Below are 24650 nucleotides of genomic sequence, written 5' to 3'. Positions count from 1 at the left end.
CTCCCAGATCCTTTGCTAGGAGGGTGTTCAAGCCAGCTATCTCTTCATTTCCTATCTTGCTACACATCTGGACTTCATCATGCCCCCAAGCCAGGTACTTCCCAACCCCCAACCCCCCTTTACCACCCCACTCTTCAACTTCTTTTTTATGTGTTCTCTTCCCTCACTAGATTGTGAGCTCCTTGAGGACAGGGACTGTATTTTGCCTTTTTCTGTATTCCCAGCACTTAGCACAGTGCCTGGGCACATAGTAAGCACTTAATAAATGTTTATTAACTGACTTTCACAATCTGGCCTCAATGTGCTTTTCCAGCCTTAGCTCACACTATTTATTTTCATACTTAGCCTTTCCTATACTTTCCTGTGTCCATATCTTTGTTCTTTTGTGTCTGGCTACTTCCTGTCTTTCCAGTCTTCTTACATCTTACTTCTTCCCATCTACTTTTCAATTGAGTGACTCTGCCCTCCTTGCTGTTCCTTTCATACTTCATCTCCCTACTCTTAAGCATTTTCAGTGGCTATCCCTTCATGCCTGGAATTCTCTCCCTCATCTTTGCCTACCAGCTTTCATGACTTCTTTCAAGTCTCAGCTAAAGTCCTGTGTTATATAAGAAGCTTTTTCTAATCTTCCTTATTCTTAGTGCCTTTCCTCTGACACTAACTGTAGTTCATCCTTGTGTATATCTTTTTTTGTATAAAGTTGTTTACATGTTATCTCCTTCATCAGACTGTGGTTTCTTGAGAATAATACCTTTTATTTGAGGCAGGGGGGCAGGCTTTCTTTGAATCCTTAGTATTTAGTACAGTGCTTGGCATGTAATAGGAGCTTAATAAATTCTGTTTAACTTGACTTGAAATATTCTTTTCCCCTTACCAGCCATTTCTGCCTAGTGACATCTTGTCTTTAAAGGCCAAGTTCAACTGCCACCTCCTCCGTGATTTCTGCTTTCTTATTGTCAGCATGAAGTGAAGTTTTTTTTCGTATTTAATTCTTTGGTGCTTTATCATATTTTAATTTGTGTTAGAGTTATTTGTGCAGGTCCCCTGCTTGATTTTAAACTCCTTAAAGGGCAGGAACCAGTCTTAATTGTATTTTCATCTCCCTAAGATATAGTGCCTTTTATATTAACAAAAAAATTAATTAAAAAAAACATTAAAGGGTTAAGGAAAGTAGATTTCCAGGGGGTGTTGAGTAATTTTTTTTTTTTGAAAAGGCCAATTAAGTTTGGGAACCTCTCTACTAGGCAATTTTTTAGGGCACTAGATAGAGCAAAGTACAACCAGGTAGCTCTCATTCTTGTGTTAAGATCATATAAGAATCCCTGATTGTTCCAACCACAATTTGGTCAAGGATCCTCATTTACCATTATCAGGCAAGGAGAATATTAATCAATCAGTATTAAGCTAAGTACTGGGATACAAAAAGAGGCAAAAGACAGTTCTCACCTTCAAGGACCTTACAGTCTAATGGGAGGGAGAAATTAGGGAGATTCCAATGCTTCATCATTGTCATGGAAGATGTTCTAAACAAAGTCCAAATGGAAGAGAGATTCCATATATATACATGTATCCTTATGTGTATATGTATATGTGTGTGTATATGTGTATATATATTTGTGTGTGTGTGTGTGTGTGTGTGTATGGAAGGTCCTTTGGGTGCTTTTGCATGCAGATGGCATTGTGCTGCTTTTATCAAAGTCCAGAATACTGCAATACCTCCTCAGTAAGATCTATTGCCACTCAAAAAGTTGGTTTAACAATTCAGTCAAGAAAAAAACAAGTGGATAGAAAATCTCTGTTATCCAAATTATGACATATAATTGGATGATGAATTAACAACAGCCAGGAGTCACAGTGGGGCAGCTAAGTGATGCAGTGGATAGAACACCAGGCCTGGAGTCAGGACGACCTAAATGCAAACCCAGCCTCAGACATTTACTAGCTGTGTTACCCTGGTTAAGTCACTTAACCCCTATTTGCCTCAGTTTCTCATCTGTAAAATGAGGACACACTGGAGAAGGAAATGGTAAACCATTCCAGTATCTTCCCCAAGAAAACCCCATAGACAAAGTCCATGAGGTCACGTAGAGTTGGACACGACTGAACAAGAAAGCACAGTGAGTGCTAGACTTAGGAAGATCTGAGTTCAAATCCTGTCTTAGTCACTTACTTAGCTTTCTCACCCTGGGCAAGTCATTTAACCTGTCTGTCTATTAAATTGCAATAATAATAGCACTTGCCTCACAGGATTGTTGTGATGCTCAAATGAAGATAACATATGTAAAGCACTTTGCAAATCCTAAAGTGCTATGTAAATGCTTGCTGTCATCATCATCATCATCATCTTCATAAATAATCATAGTTGATTCAGTCTGTTTATCTTGGGACAGATATTAAATATGAAGACGCGTGGACTGGATTGCATTTGAGAAATTGCTATGTGCTTTTTGTATGTCTCTAGATACTCTCTCCCTTCAATCCCTTTTTTGTTGGGGGAAAGAGATTGGACTTGTGGTTTCATCAATGAAGGAAACTTGTGGTTAGGAGACTCCTATCAGTGAAGATCAATTATTCTTTGATTTATCATCTTAAAGATTTGCCTGGGGCTTCTGAGATTGACATAACTTTTAGATACCATTTATTCACCTGATGAATCCGTAGTAAGAATCATGCAACACTGTGATTTCTGAAAAGTCAAAATAAAAAGTGATCCATAGTGGAATAGAGGGACATAACATGGTGGGGCTAACCAGCCTCTAACAAAATATTAATGAGAACATAACAGGGAGCTCTCCTGAGTGCTAAGCTAGTACCTATGAAATATTAAAAGACCTGGGCTGATCCTCAATTCCACATGGAATTTGGAAGGACATGGTAAGAATTATACAAGATGAGAAAGCATAGAGATGAGTGGGATGGTAAAGCCCTCTCATGGAATCTGGATCTCGGCCTTTCTGTGAGTTGAGTGGGATGAATGGGGGTGGGGATTTTTCAGCATGGCTCCGGGCTTCTGATTGTCAGATAGGCCTAAGTTTCAAGTTACTACCTGTAGGAATCTTAAACTTAGAGCATCCTGAACACCCTGCCCCACTCCCCGCCAGCATGAGTCTCGCCAAATAAAGATAAAAATGTTTTTAAGACTTGGCATTGGCTAAATTGTACCTGGGGTAGTAGATTTCCACGTTTAGATTGTGAACCTGGACTCCACCAGTGAGAGTAAAAGGTCAGTGGTGGGGTGGGGGTTGTTTGCATTAGCTAAGTTCTGCCCTCTGGGCACTGCCTCTCCCTACCAATTGTCTGTCCCTTCAGAGACTGCCCTTTCCTGCCAGATTGTAATAAAATTCATTTGTGCTTTCTACCTGAGAAGCCTCTGAGTTTAATTTTGGGTGAAGTAGGTTGCTGTCCCACACAGAGGGATTATGAGCTTTACTGGTAAAGTGAAGAGTCACATTAATGAGATCCCAGATTCTTTGAAGTATTGAATGATTTTTGTGAAAAATGGCAAGAATATTATCCACTAATATTTTCAACTTACTGGAGTTTAGGTACCACTAACATGTTAGTTTCACAAACATTTCACAGACATATGACGTTGCATATAGTAAGGTATTTCATTTCAATTGCCCAGGTTTCAGTAAAAAATAAAAGTAGTAATATTTGAATACAGACTGTAAATACATAAATTTTCAGTCATATAAAATTATGTTCTTACTGCAAATGCAGAAAGAAGCATGTAGTAATCAATAAATAAACATTTATCATGTACTTACTATATGCCAGGCACTTGCTAACTGCTGGGGATACAAAAAGAAGCAGAAGATAGTCTCTGCCTTCAAGAGGCTTATAGCCTAATGGGGGAGACAACATGTAAATAAATATATACAAAGCAAGCTATGCAACATAAATTAGAAATAATTAAGAGGGGTTAGGGAAGGAAGATTTCCTGTAGAAGGTGAGATTTTAGTGGGAACTTAAAAGAAAACTAGGGATGTCAGTAGGTGACAATGGGAGACATCCAGAGAAAATTCCTGCATCTGAGAGATGGACTGCCTTATTGGGAAAACAGCCAGGAGGACATTGTCATTGAATCAAAGAATATGAGTTGGGCATTAAGGTGTTAGAAGACTGGAAAGGTAGGAGGGGGCTAGGTTATAAAGGATTTTGAATGTTAAACAGCATTCTGTATTTGCTCCTGAAGGCAATAGGAAGTATATTGGGGGGTGGGAGGAGAAGGGGTGGTGTGGTAACATGATTGGACTTGTGTTTTAGGAAAATAACTTCAGTGGCTAAATGGGGAATGGATCAGAGTGGAGCAGGCATTTGAGGCTGGGCAACCCATCAGCAGACTATTGCAATAATCAAGGCCTAAGGAGATGAGAGACTGCACCTGAGTAGTAGCTGTGTCAGAGGAGAGAAGATTGTGTCTTTCAGAAATGTCGCAAAGGTGAAATCATGAAGTCAGCAGGCCTTGGCAACAGCTTGGATATGCAATGTGAGAGAAAGTGAGGAATCCAGGACGATTTCCTAGGTTTCAAGCCTAAGAAACTGGGAAGAGGGTGTTGTTCCCTACAGTAATAGGGAATAGGAGGATAGGGTTTTGGACATACTGAGTTTAAGATGTCTACTGGAAATCTGTTTTAGAATGCTTGAAAGGGCATTGGAGAGGTGAGATTAGAGGTCAGCAGAGAGATTGGGACAAGATAAGTAGATTTGAAAATCCTTAGGGTAGAGATGTAATTAAATCCATGGGAGCTGATGAAGTAGTATAGAGGAAGAAGAGAAGTGGACTCAGGACCCAAACTCGAGGGACACCATGGTTAAGAGGGCTCGATCTGGAGGAGGATCCAGCACAACCAGGAGAGAGTGGTGTTCTGAAAAGAGAGAGAGAGAAGAGAATATCAAGGAGGTAAGAGTGAGCGACAGTGAGAAAGGTTATGGAAAGGTCAAAGAGAATGAAGATTGAGAAAAGGCCATTGGATTTGGTAACTTTGGAGAAAGCAGTTTCAGTGGAATAATAAGGTCAGAAGCCAGATTGTAAGGGGTCAAGAAGAAAGTGAGAGGAATATAGGGGTACTCTTTGTGGTAGAATTTAGCTACAAAGGGCAGAAGAGGTATAGGGGATGGTTAGTAAGGATAGAAGGATCAAGTGATATTTTTTTTCAGTATAAGGGGACATGGGCATCTTTGTAGGCAAAAGGGAATGAGCTGCTAGAGAGGGAGAGATTGAAAATAAGTGAAAGAACGGGGATGGCAGAGGGGGCAATCTATTGGAAGAGATGGGATGGAATGGGATCACTTGAACAAGTTGAGGGGTTAGCCTTGGTAAAGCTATTTCATCATGTAAAACTGAGGTAAAGGAGGAGGAGGTGGCAGAAGGTACTTTAGAGCCTCCATGAGTGAAGTCATTATATTTTATATGTTTTCATATGATATAAATATAGTTTAGCTATACATCTTAATGTTATAGTAATCTTTTTTTTTCACTTTTTCTCTAATAGATACCGTTGTTTTGGAATGCAATTCTGTCACCAACAACAGGCTGTTCCAAATAGTGATGCTGTCTTGAATTGCCCCGCCTGCATGACTACACTGTGCCTTGACTGCCAGAGGTAATGAATGAAGGGGAAAATGTTGGTGGATTTTGTTTTTAAGCAGAAATAAGCTTTATATTTGGGGACAGCTGAGTGGCACAGCAGATTGAGTGTTGGGCCTGGAATCAGGAAGACCTGAGTTCAAATTTGGCTTCAGACACTAGCTGTATGACTCTGGTCAAATCACTTAACCCTGTTTGCCTCAGTTTCTTCATCTGTAAAATGAGCTAGAAAAGGGAATGGCAAACCACTCCAGCATCTTTACCAAGAAAACCTCAGCTGGTGTCATAGTCAGACATGACTGAAACGACTGAACAACAAAAGAGCTTTATATTTATATTTACATAATTTATAATTAGATTTCCATAAATTCCTTGAGGACAGAGACATTTTGTGCAAGCTCAGAAAATCTTTTAAAAATGTTATTAATAAATATTTTTTCTTTATGACCTATGTTTCTAAATGTATTTGCCTTTCTACTATCCCTCCTCCCACCAGTCCCTTACAACAAAAAGTAAATGTGAGTGACAGGAAAAAGCAGTCCAGCATATCGAAAAAAATCTTAGCATATGCAGTGTTTCCCACTCATCAGACCCCACTTCTGCAACAGAAGCCATGGGAAATGCTTTCTCAATATTTGGGCGGGGGGGCGGTCAAACTTTGTCATTATAATTTTGTAGCATTCAATTTCAGTTGTTTTATCTTTTTTCTACTTATATCACTGTATATGTTGTTTTCTTGGTTCTGCTTACTTTGCTTTGCATCAGTTCACATAAATCTTGCTTCTCAGAATTGATCATTCTAATTCCATTGCTTATCCTTTCCCCATTTGTGGTAACCTTAACCTCTCCTTCTATTCAAGTTAAGCTAGTTTTTCCTTAAACGGTATTGAGACATTCTTCAAAACTTGGTTGGCTCAAAATATTGATGTCACTTCCTCATGTCCTGAGTACAAAGCAGCCAGTAGGACTTCAGGCAGAGAGAGAGACTTAGAGGTTTGACCAATGGATCAAGATAGATGCAGACAAGAGAGCTTTGATTAGCTGAATCAATTCAAGGTTTCTCCCACACCATATCCATGCTTGTTTGAGTATCTTTCTCCTGCTATGGCTAAGTAAATCTCCCTTTGTTAACTGTTAAGTGATCCACTCTATTACTTCTTTTGTTTCACTCTGGAATCTAATCTATGAGGGGGCTGACCTGAGAAAGCCCCAACAGATTGAGCTCTTAGAGTGGGCAGTGGACCTTATGGAGAAGGGCATTTATGGTTCTGGTGGTACTTTTGGTAATACCAAAAGATAGTTCCTTAGTATGAGGCACTCTCACTTCTGGGAAACTAGAGATTAAACTGTCTGGGACCATTCAGTGAGAAGAGAACTTTATATCGGGCGTGAAACAAGGGTGTCCATTATCACCCTTACTATTCAGTTAGGTACTAGAAATTTACCTTTAGCAATAGGAGAAGAAAAAGAAATTGAAGGAATTAGAATAGGCAAAGAAGAAACTAAATTATCACCCTTTGCAGATGATATGATGATTTACTTAGAGAATCCTAGAGAATCAAGTAAAAAACTACTTGAAATAATAAAAAACTTTGCAAAGTTGCAGGATATAAAATAAACCCTCATAAATCCGTGGCATTCCTATACATTACTTACGAAGCCCAACAGCAAGGGATAGAAAGAGAAATTCCATTTAAAGTTACTACAGTAACTTTACAGTTACTACAGACATTATAAAATATTTAGGAGACCACCTGCCGAGACAAACCGGGGCCCATGTGAACACAATTACAAAACACTTTTCACACAAATAAAGTCACATTGAAATAAATGGAAAAGTGTCATTTGCTCGTGGTTAGGCCAAGCTAAATATAATAAAAATGAGAATTTTACCCAAATTAATTTATTCAGTGCCATACTAATCAAACTTACCAAAAATTATTTTACAGAGCTGGATAAAATAACAAAATTCATCTGGAAGAACAAAAGGTCCAGAATATCAAGGCAATTAATGAAAAGAAATGCTAGGGGAGGTGCCCTAGCCATACCAGATATTAAACTGTATTGTAAAGCAGCAGTCATCAGAACTACTTGGTACTGGCTAAGAAACAGAGTGGTGGATCAGTGGAATAGGTTAGGTACACAAGACACAATAGTCAATGACTATAGTAATCTACTCTTTGATAAACCCAAAGAATCCAGCTTCTGGGCGAAGAATTCACTATTTCACAAAAACTGGTGGGAAAATTGGAAAATAGTATGGCAGAAACTGGGCGTAGACCAATATCTTATTCCATATACCAAAATAAAGTCAAAATGGGTTCATGATTTAGGAATAAAGGCTGATACTATAAGCAGTTTGGGAAGAATTCATGACCCAACAAGAGATAGAGAGCATTACAAAACGCAAAATGGTACTTTTGACGATGTTAAATTGAAAAGTTTTTCTATAATCAAAGCCAATGCAACAAAGATTAGGAGGGAAGCAGAAAATTGGGAAAAAATCTTTACAATCAGTGTCTCTGATAAAAGGCCTCATATCTAAAATATACAGGGAACTTAAACAAATGTATAGGAATACAAGCCATTCCCCAATTGAGAAATGGTCAAAGGATATGAACAAGCAGTTTTCAGAAGAAGAAATTAAAGATATCTATAGTCATATGAAAAAATACTCTGAATCACTATTGATTAGAGAAATGCAAATCAAAACAGCTCTTGGGTACTACATCTCTCCTCTCACATTGGCTAACATGACAAAACCAGAAAATGATAAATGCTGGAGAGGAAGTGGGAAAATTGGAACAGTGCTACATTGTTGTTGGAGTTGTGAACTGATCCATCCATTCACGGGAGCAATTTGGAACTGTGCCCAAAGGGCTATAAAAATGTGCATATCTCCTTTGACTCAGGAATATCACTTCTAGGGCTGTGTCCCAAAGAGATCAGACAAGTGGGAAAAGGACTTCTGTGTACAAAAATATTTATAGTAGCTCTCTTTGTGGTGGCAATGAATTGGAAATCAAGGGGATGCCCATCAATTGGGGAATGTCTAAACAAATTATGATAGATGAATGTAATGGAATACTGTTGTGCCATAAGAAATGAGGAGCAGGCAGACTTCATTATAACTTGGAATGACTGATATATGATACTGATGCTGAGTGAGGGGAGCAGAACCAGGACATCAGTATACATGATTACAGACACACGATATCATAAGGACTAACTTTGATAGACTTGACTCCTCCAATGCAAGGTTCAAAGACATCCCCAAAAGACTCAAGTTACTTAACCCTGTTTGCTTCAGTTCCTTACCTGAAAAATGAGCTGGAGAAATGGAGTATCACTACACTGTCTGTGCTAAGAAAACCCCAAATGGGGTCATGAAGAGTTGGACACGACTGAAAAGCGACTCGATAGCAAGAGTGCTCAGGCCTTGCTGGGAATGGATGCCTTTGGAATGGATGCTATTGGTCACTTTAAAGCCTCCTAGAAAAAGTTTCCTCTTAGCTTTAGGGGAGTCATTTGTAGGAACTGTTTGCATGCCTATGGCTTTTTGAAAATGATGTTGCAGTTGAACCAGCAGACCTCGGTCTTCTAATTGTATATGGATGTAGCCAACTTTTGAGGGGTGGGTATGAGGGACCCCTTCCCCCCAACAATGAGACAATATAAACCAAGGCAAATTTCTGGTATTTTAGAACTACCTAATAACTGTGCTGAAGAAACAAATTACTTGTTTTTAATTTGGAAGGACAATTACAATTTTGCCACATGAATTTTATTGTGATTCTTTGGCGCAAGGTATTGGGGGAGGCACTTATCAGTACAATGCTAAAGATCTGTTTAGGAACCCAGGTATATTTCTGGAGTTGGGGATGGAAAAAAGGAAGAAAACAGCATTTATTAAGTGCCTACTATGTGCCAAGCACTGTGCTAAGTACTTTATAAATATTCTTTCATTTGATCCTTACAGCAGTTCTTGGAGGTAGATGCTGTTATTATCCCCATTTTACAGTTGAGGATTCTGAGGCAGACAAGTTAAATAGCTTGCCCAGAGTCACTGGATTTGAACTCAGACATTCCTGACTCCAGACTTAGACCTCTAGTCACTGTACCAACTAGCTACGTCTTTGGATATGGACAGATGTGTCAACTGCACTCCTATTGAATTGGCTGAGAACAGGCAGGGTGCTGCATAAGTTTTTAAGTTACCCTTTTGTTGACCCTGGCAAAGTGGGCAGCAGGTTCAGACGAGAACTCCAGTGTTAGCAGATTGGATCAGCTCCCCATTTAGTTGTAACAGCCCAGTGGCAGAAGAGGGGGCACTAACATGGTTAGTGACCAAATGACAGGTCCACACTGCTGCTAATCCAATCCCTGGTAATCATGGTACAACTCCACTGCAAGGAGATGGAGAATGAAGGAGATGGTGGTGATGGGAAGGAGCTTGCTTTCTGACAATTAGGGAAAAGTGAAATTATCTAACCAGCCCCCACATAAGAAATGAGTCTGCCCTTTAGAGACCTCAGATTTTGTATTCCTCCTTTTCTCATCCCAGGGAAGGGGGAGTTCCTGGCTGGGAACACTAAGTGAGTTGCAGACAGTTCTCCCTGATTTATGAGGATTAGTGATTATGACAGAAGTGTCATCATTTTTTGCAGTAAGTCTGATCTTCCTAGTGCTCCTAATTATGACCTTTTTATACTTATGTACTTTTTGTATTGAGAGACCCATTGGGAACTGCAAAGATTTGGCATCACCTCCCACATGGACATGATTATTTAGCCCCTGGGCTCCATCCTTCCTGGTACTCTCCTAAATTCAGTCCCTCCTTCAAGGAAACATTACATTTTTTTGGTTATATTTTTGTTTGAATTTTTTTCTTCTTTAGTGCTGCCTGTATCAAGTTTTCTCGAAAATAGGTCGGGGTAGACTATTAATACCCCTAAGGTCATTTTAAGTGTCATTGAAGTCATAAAAGTCATTTACGATGGGCCTCTTGAACAGAAGTTCGAGCAGGAGGCCTCAGACACCATAATTGGGAAATATTTAACAAAATAAATAAGAACACGGTAAAACATAGATAATGTTAGTATGTGATTTTGTAAGTCAAATATGCAGCCTGCAGGGGTCCTTGTGTACAGGTTAGTAATTTTGTTTAACAACTCTGCATCTAGGTTAGGCTAATTTTTCCTTAAACAGTATTAAGATATTTCTTGAGACTTGGTTGGCTGTGTGGACTAAGGACTTAGCCTCATCCTCAAAGCAACCAAGAAGACTGGGAGTGGTGTTGGGGAAAGAGGCTTAAAGGTTTGACTAGCTAAATCAACTCCAGATATCTTCAGTGCTTCTTGTTGAATAGCCTTTTGCTGTGGTTAAGTAAATTTGCCTGTTAGCTGTTGAATGACTTAAGAGTCTCATTTTGTTTCAGTATCAAACCTAAATTGAGTCAGGCTAAGGTCAGAACAGCATTTGTTTTCCTGGTTTGTTCACTTCACTCTGCATTACTCAGGATTTTCTGAAATCACATGTTTTGTTATTTCTTGCAGCATAATAATATTCCATTACATTCACATGAAACAGTTTGTTCACTCATCCCTTAATTGATCAGCATCCCCATAGATTCCTCTCCTCTCATCTCCTCTCAAAAGGGAAACAAGTGGGAAGGGAAATTGAGAGAGAGGGTAAAAGAAAGGAAAGGATAAAGGATATAAAGAGGGAGGAAGCATTTCTCTGTTGAATTTAATTCATTTCCATACTAAACTAATGTGTTACTTTTGCCCTCCATTCTCTTTTCCCTCTTAAAATCCTCAGAAAAAGAATAATCTAATGTTTTTCTTAGCCTTTACTATCCTTTGAAGAAATTAATGTTTCAAAGGAAGATTTGTGTCTTCTTACTCTATTAGTATGTCAGTACTACATCATCATATAACTCCTCTTTATTGCTCAAATAAGTTTACCTTTCTAGGTTTCTCTTGACTCTTGTTTTTGCATTTCAAAATTCCTACTCAGCTTTGGTCTTTTCATCAGAAACAGTTAAAAGTACTCTATTCTACCAAAGGACCATTTTTTCCCTGTTTTGCAGGGTAAATAATTATTTTTGTTGTAAGGTCATATCTTTTGCATTTTGGGATATGGTAGTATAGGCTCTCCCATTATTTATATTTTTCTTGGAGGCTTTGGTTGTAGGAGCTTTGACTTTGTTGTCTTCTGAGTGTGTTTTGGTCTTCCTTGTCACCATAGTAACTTTCAGTAGTCAAAGTTTTTTTCTGTTTGCTCATTTTCCCAGCCTATTAGTTGACTTCTAACTCTTTGTTAAAGTAGGGCTCTGCTTCCAGGGTGAAGGGCACACTGTCTCAAGCTTCAGGGCATTTGTGCTGCTATTTTCAGAGATACTTCTAGGGTCCTGCATGTAAGTTTTCAGTTCTTTCAAGGTGGTATGATCTAAGAAGAAGTGTTTACTACTCCCCTGCCCTGTGCTTTGGTCTGTGAGTGACCACAGGCATTCTTTTTTGCCCTGGAACTATGAGGAGGGTCCCCCCTCCACTACTGCCACAAGCTCTGTTATCCCTGGGACTGTGGGCAAAGCAACAGAGTCCTGCTTCAGTGTTAGCAAAAAAGACCCTTGTAATATTCTGACCAGTTTGACCCACTTGCCATCTGTGGGCTGAGAGCTCCAGAGGCAGCTGCCACTTGTGAGTCTGTCACTCCCAAGGCATGCTCTTGGTTTGCTGGGGCTGGGCTGTGTTGGCAGACCTTGCATTGGACTATACTCCACACTCACCCAGCTGAGACAGGCTTTTTCTGCTTATCCTCTAAGTTGTCTTTGGTGTCTCTGGGCTGAGAGTTCTGGAAACCACCACTGCTGCCAGTGATTCAGTAGCCCTGGGGACTACTTCAGACTTTCTGCGGCCTGGTCTGCTTTGGCATGGTTATGCTCCTCCCTCACTCTGGTGCAATAGATATTCCTTACAAATTGTCTTGGGCTGGAAATTTGTTTGACTTCATCCTTTTGTGCGTTATGCTGCTCTAGAATTGGTTTAGAGTTGTTTTTTAAAGGTGTTTGGAGGGGTTTGAGGGACAGCTCAGGTGAGTCCCTGCCTTTACTCCACCATCTTGACTCTGCCTCTCTCCTATTATTTATTTTAGAAGCTGCATGGTTTTGCATAATTGAAACTGTGGCTCCTTGACACCTGAAGTCCTTGCTTCTGGTTACCTATAGCATCCTTTCTTTGACATGGAAACTTTGCATCTTGGCCACAGCGTTTCTAAGACTTCTCCCCTTGGGGTTTCCTATAGGAGGAGATAGGTAGATTATTTTTTAAAAATCATTATTTATTTAATATTTTTAGTTTTCAGCATTAATTTTCACAACAGTTTGAATTACACATTTTCTCCCCATTTCTACCCTCCCCCCCACTCCAAGATGGCATATATTCTGATTGTCCCATTCCCCAGTCAACCTTCTCTTCTATCACCCCACTCCCCTCCCATCCCCTTTTCCCTTACTTTCTTGTTGGGCAAGATAGGCTTTTATGGCCCATTGCCTGTATATCTTATTTCCTAGTTGCATGTAAAAACTTTTTTTTGAACATCTGCTTTTAAAACCTCGAGTTCCACATTCTCTCCCCTCTTCCCTCCCCACCCACCCTTCCTCAGAAGGCAAGCAATTCAACATAGGCCACATGTGTATCATTATGCAAAACCCTTCCACAATACTCATGTTGTGAAAGACTAACTATATTTTGCTCCTTCCTATCCTATCCTATCCCCCTTTATCCAATTTTCTCCCTTGACCATGTCTCTTTTCAAAAGTGTTTGCTTTTGATTACCTCCTCCCTCTATCTGCCCTCCCTTCTATTGTGCCCCCTTTTTTATCCCCTTCCTCCTCTTTCCTGTGGGGTAAGATACCCAATTGAGTGTGCATATTATTCCCTCCTCAGGTCAAATCCGCTGAGAGTGAGATTCACTTATTCCCCTTCACTTGCCCCCTCTTCCTTCCCAACAGAACTGCTTTTTCTTGCCACTTTTATGTGAAATAATTTAACCCATTCTATCTCTTCCATTCTCCCTCTCTCAATATATTCCTCTCTCATCCCTTAATTTGATTTTATTTTTTTTAGATATCATCCCTTCACATTCAACTTACCCTGTGCCCTCTGTCTATATATATGTGTGTATATTCCCTTCAGCTACCCTAATACTGAGGTCTCATGAATTATACACATCATCTTTCCATGTAGGAATGTACACCAAACAGTTCAACTTTAGTAAGTCCCTTATGATTTCTCTTTCTTGATTACCTTTTCATGCTTCTCTTGATTCTTGTGTTTGAAAGTCAGATTTTCTATTCAGCTCTGGTGTTTTCACTGAGAAAGCTTGAAAGTCCTCTATTTTATTGAAAGTCCATATTTTGCCTTGGAGCACGATACTCAGTTTTGCTGGGAAGGTTGACCTCTGCAATATCATATTCTAAGCCCTTCAATCCCTTAATGTAGAAGCTGCTAGATCTTGTGTTATTCTGATTCTCTTTCCGCAGTACTCAAATTATTTCTTTCTTACTGCTTGCAGTATTTTCTCCTTGATCTGGGAGCTCTAGAATTTGATGACAATATTCCTAGGAGTTTTCTTTTTGGGATCTTTTTCAGGAGGTGATATGTGGATCCTTTCAATTTCTATCTTACCCTCTGGCTCTAGAATATCAGGGCAGTTCTCCTTGATAATTTCTTGAAAGATGCTATCTAGGCTCTTTTTTTGTTCATGGCTTTCAGGTAGTCCAATAATTTTTAAATTATCTCTCCTGGATCTATTTTCCAGGTCAGTGGTTTTTCAATTAGGTATCTTACATTGTCTGCCATTTTTTCATTCCTTTGATTCTGTTTTATACCATCTTGATTTCCCATCAAGTCACTAGCTTCCACTTGCTCCAATCTAATTTTTAACGTAGTATTTTCTTCCGTGGTCTTTTGGATCTCCTTTTCCATTTGGATAATTCTGCCTTTCAAGGCATTCTTCTCCTCATTGGCTTTTTGGAGCTCTTTTGCCATTTGAGTTAGTCTATTTTTTAAGGTGTTGTTTCCTTCAGTATATTTTTCAGTATTTTTGGGGTCTCCTTTAGCAAGTCATTGACTTGTTTTTCATGGTTTTTTTTGCATCACTCTCATTTCTCTTCCCAATTTTTCCTCTACTTCTCTAACTTGCATTTCCAAATCCTTTTTGAGCTCTTCCATGGCCTGAGACCAGTTCATATTTTTCTTGGAGGCTTTTGACATAGGCTGTTTGACTTTGTTGACTTCTTCTGGCTGTGTGTTTTGGTCTTCTTTGTCACCAGAGAAAGATTCCAAAGTCTGAGTCTGAATCTGAGACCGTTTTGGCTGCCTGTTCATGTTCCCAGCCAACTACTTGACCCTTGATTTTTTTTGTCAGGGTATGACTGATTGTAGAGTAGAGAGTACTTTGTCCCAAGCTTGAAGAGTTGCGCTGTTGTTTTCAGAGCTATTTCTCTGCAGCAAGTTTTGCCACACCAGCATTCCTCTTCTCCCAAGAACCACCCACCTGGACTGGACTCAGATCTTAAGGAGGCTCTGCACTCTCCCTCTGATCCACCACTTAATTCTTCCCACCAGGTGGGCCTGGGGCTGGAAGCAACTGCAGCTGTACTTCTGTAGCTTCACCCCCTGCGCTGCCCCTCCCCCCCCCCCCCCCCCCCCCCCCCCGCAGTGGCGGTACCTCGAACTCCTTTCACTCTCACCGCAGCTTTTCCCACTAACCTTCTCTGTTGTCTTTGGTGTTTGTGGGTTGAGAAATCTGGTAACTGCCACAGCTCACTGATTCAGGGAGCTAGTGCCTGTTCTGCCGGGCTCCCGGTCTGGTTGGTCCTGCCACCGCCCACGCTGGGCTCTGTTCCACTCTGCTCTCAGCTCCGTGGGATAAACCTTACCCAGCGACTATCCAGGCTGTCCTGGGCTGGAGCCCTGCTTCCCTCTGTTATTTCATGGATTCTGCGGCTCTAGAATTTGTTCTGAACCAATTTTTGTAGGTTTTTGGAGGGATCTGGGAAGGAGCTCACGCAAGTCCCTGCTTTCCAGCTGCCATCTTGGCTCTGTCCCCCCATTGGTAGATTCTATATATACTTCTCTTGCCATCTAATTTCAAAAGATCTGAGCAATTTTCATTAATAGTTTACTAAAATACAGTGGTGAGACTTTTCAAATTAAAAAAATTTTTTTCAATCGGCAACCCTCATCCCCATTGAGAATGAGAGAGAAAGAAAACCTCTGTAAGAAGCATATGGTCAAGCAAAAAAAATTTCTACATTGGCCATGTTTAAACAAAATCATTTTTTATTCTGCACTGAGTCTATCACCTCTGTATCAGGTAGTGGATAGCAAGTTTCATCATTGTGCCTTTGGAATCGTGGTTGTTCATTAGACTGCTCTAGAGTTTTTTTCCAGAGTTGTTTGTCTTTACCATATTGATGTAATTGTATAAATTGTTCTCTTAGTTATGTTCACTTTGTATCTGTTAACTGAGATCTTCTCAAGCTTCTTGGAAACCATCCCCTTCATCATTTTGTTAGAAAGGGCCTCCACAGAAAGAAACATCTAGGAGCCATGATTAGACGGAGTTCTGAGAAAAGAAGAAACAATTCTCAGAAAAGGGAAAAACCAGTTTCAACTGGATCTGTAATCATAAGTAGGGCAAAGGGTAAGCTAGACCTGTAGCACGCATGCTTAATAGCTTCATGCATAGTACCTGACACACCCCACATAAAATTAGAGCCTCATTATCTGTACATGCATCACATGACCAGGAGGGAGATAATGTCAGGGAGCAATACATAATGGCAGATTGTAACCTGGAAGAACTGGGACCGATCCCAGCTCTGAAGTGATGGACCAGGAATAATTAACCTCTATTTCGGTATCCTGGCCCCTGGTGCATTCCCGCCTGCGTGGCCTGCTTCTCGAGAGTCGCATTAAATCTTTCCTTCACTCACTCCTGTGTAAAAATTTTATTTATGGGCGTTTCCAACAATTTCTTACAGTGCAATAGTGTTCTATCACATTTATATACTGTAACCTGTTCAGACATTCCTCAATTAATGGATACCCCCTCTGATTCCTGTTCTTTGTGCCTCAAAAAGCTACAAATATTTTTGTATATCCTTAGAGTTTATTTTGCTTAGGAATAATCCCTTCCCTTATCTACTCATTCCTCTAATTCCTTCTTCTTCTCTTTCCCACCTATTTCTCTATTGAGTGAAATGTATTTCAGTACCAACTGTGTGTGTTTGTGTGAGATAATTTTCCCTCATCTTCCTTTCCCTGCCTCCTGGTATGTATTCTTCCCATCTCTTTCCATTTTTCTTTTTTTCTCTTAAGATCATCAAGACATAGCAGAGTATATTATGAAGGCAGAATTCATGATTTCAAAGAAAATCATATATATGCCTGAATGGTTCAGAACCACAGGATATAAGGAATTCTCGAAGTAGAAGACAGAAGAATTAAAGCATTTATTCAAGCTCCAAAGTAGCAGACCCACAAACCATTGTCCCCAGTTCAATATTCTGGCCAAAAGCTTCCAGGCCTAGTAAGTCCGCCTCACAAGAGTAAGCAGGAGGTTACAGAAAAACATGATGACATTAAACCGAATCATTTTTGTGCTTCCCTCCTCTGGTAAGAATATTACCCGCTGGCCTCAAGCCCTTGCTCATCACTCTCCTGTCTGCACTCAGGTCAGCCCTGCTTCAGCTCTGGCTTCGGCTGCTGCTGTTGCTTTTCCTGCCTTCCACATGTCTCAGTCTCCAAGCTGTGTTCTCTCTTTTTATACAGTTTCAGACATCATCAAGCGTTGTCTGAGCAACCATGAGCTCCTATGATTGCCTCTGGTCTTAGGACCCTGGGAGCTTCCCGCCCACAAGGGCTTAGCACCTAGTAATTAGGGGTTTGGGGCAAACTTAGGAGCAAAGATCTAATCAGATCTCCCTTAGTTGGCCCCACCTGGGGCCCCACCTTAAGCCTATTCAAATGGGTGGGAAAGGGCTTCTTATTTATTAATTGCCTTAACACAGAGTCATTTCCAGACCTTCTAACTAGACTCCCTCTTTGACCCCAATGATGATAGGGTTCAGAAGGGACAAACATATCATCTCTTAGTGTTTGAATGCAAGTGAGTAGTTCTTGTTTAGTCCTTTATGATCATTCATGTTTACCTTTTTATGTTTCTCTCATATTTGAACTTTAAACTTATCTTCTCAGCTCTGGTCTTTTCATTAGGAATGCATAGAAGCCCCCTGTTTCATTAAAGGTCCATTTCCTACCCCCCTCCCCTTGATTATGTTCAGTTTTGCTGGGTTATTCTTGGTTGTAAGGCTATATCTTTTGCCTTCTGGAATATGGTGTTCGAAGTTTTTTGCTTCTCTATTGTACAGGAATGTGTGATACTGATCATGGCTCCTCAGTACCTGAATTCTTTCTTTTTGGCTGGTTGAAGTATTTTTTTCTTTGACTTGAAGATCTGCATTTTGCATTTGGCTATAATGTTCCTGGGAGTTTTCATTTGGCACTTTCTTTCAGTAGATAACCAGTGGATTCTTTTTCTACTTTGCTCTCTGATGCTAGATCAGGAAGTTTTCTTTTAATATTTCAAAAATTTTGCTGTCTAGGTCCTTTTTGGGCATGGCATTCAGGTGGTCCTGCAATTTTTAAATTTTTTTTCTCCTCAGTCTATTTTCCAAGTCATTTATATTTGCTGTGAGATAATTTATATTTTCTTCTATCTTTCCAGTCTGTTGACTTTTTTTTTTCGTAAAGAGAGTTTAGTACCTAAATGTACCAAGGTGTGTTCAGAGGACAGTATATAAATTACAGTATGTGAAACATCCACTTTGGGTGAGGCAAAACACCTCGCACATCTTTTAGAGAAAAAAAAATCTTTAAAAAAAATCTCACCAGCTTATAAAAAGTATCCCCAGTACATATTTTCTTTTTCATATTTCTAAGTGAAGAGATTATAGGTCCCTTCCTTCACACTGAGGGAGATAATGGGTGTGAAGAACATAGGAAAAGCAATGTACCTGCCTGCTACATGCTTAATTTTCACCCCCTAACCTGCAATCAAAGCTCTTCCCCCTTGACACCCACTTCTTCTTCAAGGCTTTATCTAAGGTTGTTCTTGATTGTGGTCAGGAAGCCTATGGTATTAAGGTAGTGCTTATTCAGGTTCATATTGCTTAGAATATGGATGCAGCCTATGAAGTCCTTAGTCATAGCTTCACACTATCCTGTCTTTTTCCAGTCTGTAAGTTTGATTAAGTCTGTATTACTGCCCAGCTTCCCTCAATGCTCTAATCTTGTCCAAGCAAAGATGCTGGCAGTAGGATTAGTGTTGGTGAGTTGGCCCTTCTGGTGTTCTCAGTAATGGCAGGTGACAGTTCCATGGGTAGTCTCTGCCTCAGTGGTCTTTCATCTGGGCAGACCAGCACTGAGGTCATTGGGCCAAGGCTTGTATATCAGACACCATCAGATGGTGACATCATAATTCTTACCGGTCCAGACAAAATTACCTGAAGACTTCAGTACTTGGCCTACCATGTCATCAGTGAGTTGGTGCTCATACCAAATCTTGTTCTTATCAAAATGTGTCTTATAAAGCTTGTTAAAGATTTCCTAGAAGCTGTCTTTGAAGTGACCATCATAGGCCTTCAAGATGGTATTCATGGTGCTCGTATATAGGGGTCACTTCTGAATGGCATGATGAAAGCAACTGCGCACAAAATCTGAGATAGATTCAGCAATCTTGTACATGCTTATGCCTGCATCTCCAGTGGGGAAATTTCCACATTCTTTTACACCACTGCCATCCTTTGGAGTAAACACCATCTTGAAAGTGCCCTCATCCACAGTAAAGTCGATGACCATGTGCTGGTCGCCATTCACATCCCTTCTAATCGTGTTATATTTGGTTCAACCAGGGACTAGATTGGGGGAAGTGGGGTGTCTTTATACAAATGATAGATTCCCTGAATACTCTTCCTTCCTATGTTCTTAATAGTCCCTTTGGGGTTTTTCTACATCTTCTTTACCTTCCATTTGGGCATATCTAGGGTGATGGTAGCACACTTGATGGCTATACTATGTTTCTTAGTGTCTAATACTAAATCAGTAGTGACCTGATTGTCTGGTCATGGTACTCAATGTATATGAGCTGTACATCCACATAGGGTAGGATGAGCTTTTCTTTTGATGAATTGCTATGTGGTATCCATTAGCTCATCTCCATCCATCTCCAAAACAGACTTCTCCACTTTGATCCATTTGTCTTCACTTGTTGCACTATTGCTGCCCTCCTTGTAGTCTCCGGGCCTCCTGGGCCAAAGCGCTATGGATTTCTGCTCAGGACTGAGGTGAAAATTCTGTCAAAGTTGTACATGACCTCTAGGTAACTGACTATCCCTAGTAGACAGAGCAATGAGAAGTCTATCTCTTTTTGTCTAATGGAGTCATTGCTTCTCTTTGATCTATTCACATTTTCAAGAAATTTGCTCCTTGGGAATGGTTTTTGTACCTCTTGTGCCAAGCTATTGATTCCCTTTCCAGTTCTTTCTTCCATAGCTCTCGTTGATTTTCTTTTTCCTCCAATGTTCTCATTTCATTTATAAAAACATTTTTAATCTTTTTAAAAAATTTCTTGCTTCATTTCTTCTTGGAATTAGAATTGAGTCTGTGACCAACCTGTTTTCCTTTGAGGCTTTGTTTGTAGATATTTTGGAGTCATTCTTTCCATCTGATTTGTGTTTTGAGTAACCATATCACTATAACTTTTTTTTTGTTTGCTCATTCTTCCAGCTTACTTCTTGAATTTGGATTTGATGTTAGAGCTAGGGTCTGCATACTTCTGGAAAGAATGTCTGGGCTGATCCTTTTACTTCTTTCTTGAGCCATTCAGTGTTGTGTTATTCAGGGATTTCAGGGACAGCCCAGGCTGGAGACTTGCAAGGTTTCAGTGCTTGCAGAGTGCTCTGATGTAGAAACCCACTGTTGCTCTTTTGGTCCACCAAAAGCCCTTCCTGAGAAGGAGCTGTCAAATGACCACTAAGTACTGTAGTGGTAGCAGTGTGGAGGGGCCTATTAATCCTAGATTACAGTAAAGAGAGGACTCTATGGGTCTACCTTTGTTCCAGTGCTCACTCATACCAGTACTCATCTGCTGTGACCTAGATCTGTCATTCCACTACCCCTTTACCCCACCCTCCCCCCCATGCTGGGACATTTTGCTTCCCACCCATCATGCCAGGACCAAGCATTTCCAGAGGCCTGAGTGCTGCTTTCAGTGTTCCACCATGCTGGGGCAGGAGCAGTGCTATGGGTGTTGTCACTGGTGGAGCCTAACTTCTCTCCCTTTACTCCCCATGCTGGAGCTCTCTTATTCAGGGTTAGATCATATACCTCTCCCCCTGGCCCCCCACCATCCTCAGCCAAACTGCCCCGGCCAATTACCAGGGCTGCTAGTGTCACAAGTAAGGAGGTCATTGTCTGTGGCCAATACATCATGTTGATGAGGTCAGGAGTGGTCCCAGAGCTCGAGTTCCTCCTGTAGTCCTTATTCTTAGAGTCTAATGTTGGCCATGCTAAGGGACTCAGGAGTTACTGATGTCTGAAACTAACAAGGCTGCTACCATTTGCTGAGAGTGTACCTCTCAGGGTTGTCTGCCTGTATGTCAGGAAAAGAGAAAAAGCAAAAGAGTTGCCTAGGACATGTGCTCTACCTCCTTTTTGAAAGCAGTTCTCATTTCTGCCAGGGTAGAGGAGAGCACCAGGGGTCTAATCTCCTTAGAGGCCCCTGACCCATCTCTCAGGAAGGAGTGGAGAGAGACAGAGTCAGACACTGACTAGAAGGGAGAGAGAAGTGGAAGAGTGGGGACAATAGGGAGAGACAGATTAATGAAGTAGGGAGAGAGAGAGAGAAACACACAGGGAGAAACTCAGCAACAGACTGGTTGGAAGGGAGATAGAGACCAAGAAGTAAGGGTAGCATCAGAGTGATTGACCAGGAGAGAGTCTGACTGGAAGTGATAGGGAGAGAGACAAATAGAATGAGAGGGAGAGATAGACAGATAGACACACTGACTGGAAGGTTGTGGGGAAAAGAGGTAGACTTGTTGGAAGGGCACTAAAAAGGCCAAGGATTTTAATAAGCTTGAAAAAACTCAGCAATTATACATTTTTTTGGAATAGAATATATTATCAAATTTCATCCTCATAACAACCCTTTCATTTAAGTGGATACTATTTTTATCCCCATTTTACAAATGTGGAAATTGAGGCTCAGAGAAATTATGTGCTTTGCTCAGGCTTAAACAAATAGTAAATATTTAAGGAGGGATTTGAATCTAGGTCTGTTTGGCTCCAAACCCAGCACTAGATCTGCCATGTCACATTCTATACCTGTCTGTAAAGGGGCAGTATTAATAATTTATTATTTACCTAATAGGATTGTCATAACACTCACATGACATAATGTTTTTAACGTACTTTGCAAAGTGCATCATAAATGTCAGTAGGAGTTTTGGTGAGAAGTTGATTCTAGTCTCACCCAAATTCCATCCAGATAAGCATATTTGTAGCATTTGATTTCTTTTCCTCTTTCCCCTAGGCATGAATATTACAAAACTCAATACAGAGCAATGTTCGTGATGAATTGCTCTGTCAACAAAGAGGAGGTTCTAAGATATAAAGCCTCAGGGAATCAGAAGAAAAGGCGGGGTCATAAGAAAATGAAGTCTGACAGTGAAGATTCCACAGTTCAAGCAGAGAATGAAGAAGTATATCATCCAGTAAAATGTACTGAGTGTTCAACTGAAGTAGCAGTTTTTGATAAGGATGAAATCTTCCATTTCTTCAACGTTTTAGCAAGTCATACATAAAAGCACAGTGGACAATTTGCACACCTGCTACTATATAAAATATAAATAATAGAGTATGTAATCTTCTTGCTAGTTTGTACATGTAAGAAAATCTAAAATTATCATCTGAGGGAACATTTTTAATCTTGATAAGAAGTGGTTACTGTCAGGCCAGTTTGATTGAAAGCTAATTTGGGAGTCATGGTGTTTAGGGAGTAGCTTTACGTTTATTAGAGCTTTCTGGAATAAACATTTTCCTGAATTACAGCAGTTCTTTTCCTCTATGAAATTATTTCTCCCATGCCCTTTATGTTACTAGAAGCTATTGTGTTCATTAGTTGCTAACAAATGTGTCACTTCATAGAATCTGTTGTAACCTTTGCTTTCTTAGAAAATTCTTTCAGCTAAATTTTCAGTAACAAGTACAGTATCTGAAGGTAGTGATAAATTCGGTTTTTGAAACTGTGTCATTGATTATTGTCAGTTAAAGAATTCATATAGCAGGGTTTTAAACTTAATGAATTTATTCATTAATAAATTCATTCAAATGATCCCATAAAATGTATAGATCATTGTCCACCTCATGGGTAATCACAAGGTATCTCTGCAGTGACCTTTAATTGGAGTTACAACTTTGGATTTGCGGGGCATTTAGGTGGCACAGTGAGTAGAGCACCTGCCCTGGAGTCAGGAGGACCTGAGTTCAAATGTGGCCTCAGACACTTGACAGCACTTACGAGCTGTGTGACTAGTCACTTAAACCTCAATTGCCTTGGCTTCCCCCCCAAAAAAAAAATTTTAGATTTGTAGTAATATGTTTTTTAGTTTAAATGTGGGGAAAATTAAATAGCTTTTTAGAATTTCCTGATTGTACATCAAAATAGCTTTTAAAAAGCAAACAATATTTTGAAAACTGTTCATGTGCTTCCATTCTACAAGATGACAGTAACGAGAAAGATGAAAGGTCTCAAAAATAATGGCCTATATTGGGACATGGGAGTGTCGCATAGGAAGGGGACTGGAGGTATGGCAGAGGGTGGGAGGTATTGGCCATATGGGCATTGCAAGGGAAAAGCTGCCTAATACAGTTCACAAGCTGGTCTGTTGACCTGCCTGAGGCCACAAGTATATGAGGCTGCAGAGACCATTACGGCCCCTAGACTTTCTCCTCACTTAGACCTCTGACCCACCCACAGCTGACCAGGCATACATATGAAGACCAGCCCCACCAGAGACAGACATATAAGCACCAGACCTGTGTGGTACATTATACTAGGATGCTTAAAGAGAGGAAAAAGTTTGATTCTTCCTATGACGGAAATAAGCCCTTCAAGTTTGTGCTGGGTAAAAAAAAATTTCTATTGAAGTCTTCTATTTATTACATCATCATAGTTATCCCAACTATCTGTTCCCCAACCCCTTACAGAGAGCCATCCAACATAACAAGTAGTATTTTTTAAATAGGAAAAAAATCAGCACAACTGATGGATACATTGGAAAAAGTCCAAAAACATGTACAATATGTAACACTTGTTGACTCCCACCTCTTCGAATGAGTGGGTTAGGAGTTTCCTCTCATATTTCTTCATTAGAGTCCTTCTTGATCTTTATAATTCTATTATATTCACTTTTGATTTTTTTGGTATGAGGTTGTTCTTTCCACTTTCATTATTGTAGTTATTGTGCTCTCTTGGTTCTGCTTACTAAACTCATCAGTTCATGTAGATCTTTCCATGCTTCTCTGTATTCATCACATACATCATTTCTTATAGCACAACAATATTTTTATTACATTTATCTACTACAGTTTGGTTAGCTATTCCCCAAATGATAGTTATCTACCTTGTTTCCAATAATTAGGTATCACAAAAAGCACTGCTACAAATTTTGGAGTATATGGGGATTTTCTTCTTATCAATAACTTAGGGTCCAATAATGGAGTCTCTGGTTCAAAGAGTATAGACACTTCAGTCACTTTAATAATTCCAATTTGCTTTCCAAAATGATTACCATTTCCCAGCTCCCGTATTTCACAAATATCTCAAAAGCTGAAAAAAATATTCTCTCCTTTATGAGACAAATTTGCTGAAGTGGGAAAAAAAGTTTGCAAGAGAGAAGGTTTAAGTAAATAGAAATGGGAGG

The 24650-nt window shown here is 40.0% G+C and overlaps 1 protein-coding gene and 1 pseudogene across 1 annotated transcript in view; one reads left to right on the top strand and one right to left on the bottom strand.

Moving 5' to 3' along the window:
- The window catches only part of LOC118843187 (E2F associated phosphoprotein), a 36615-nt gene extending 13837 nt beyond the window's left edge, over positions 1-22778 (top strand). The window contains exons 5-6 of the mRNA XM_036750671.1: positions 5499-5609; positions 22259-22778. Coding sequence (XP_036606566.1) covers positions 5499-5609; positions 22259-22529 — 382 coding nt within the window. The 3' untranslated portion in view covers positions 22530-22778. The remainder of the gene's footprint in view (positions 1-5498; positions 5610-22258) is intronic.
- On the bottom strand, positions 18721-20005 carry LOC118841142 (annotated as a pseudogene).
- Positions 22779-24650: the final 1872 nt, after the last annotated feature.

This window comes from Trichosurus vulpecula, chromosome 3 (assembly GCF_011100635.1).
Source record: "Trichosurus vulpecula isolate mTriVul1 chromosome 3, mTriVul1.pri, whole genome shotgun sequence".
NCBI lineage: Eukaryota > Metazoa > Chordata > Mammalia > Diprotodontia > Phalangeridae > Trichosurus > Trichosurus vulpecula.
Note: the sequence above shows the minus strand (reverse complement) of the source record. Positions and strands in the feature narration are given on the sequence as shown.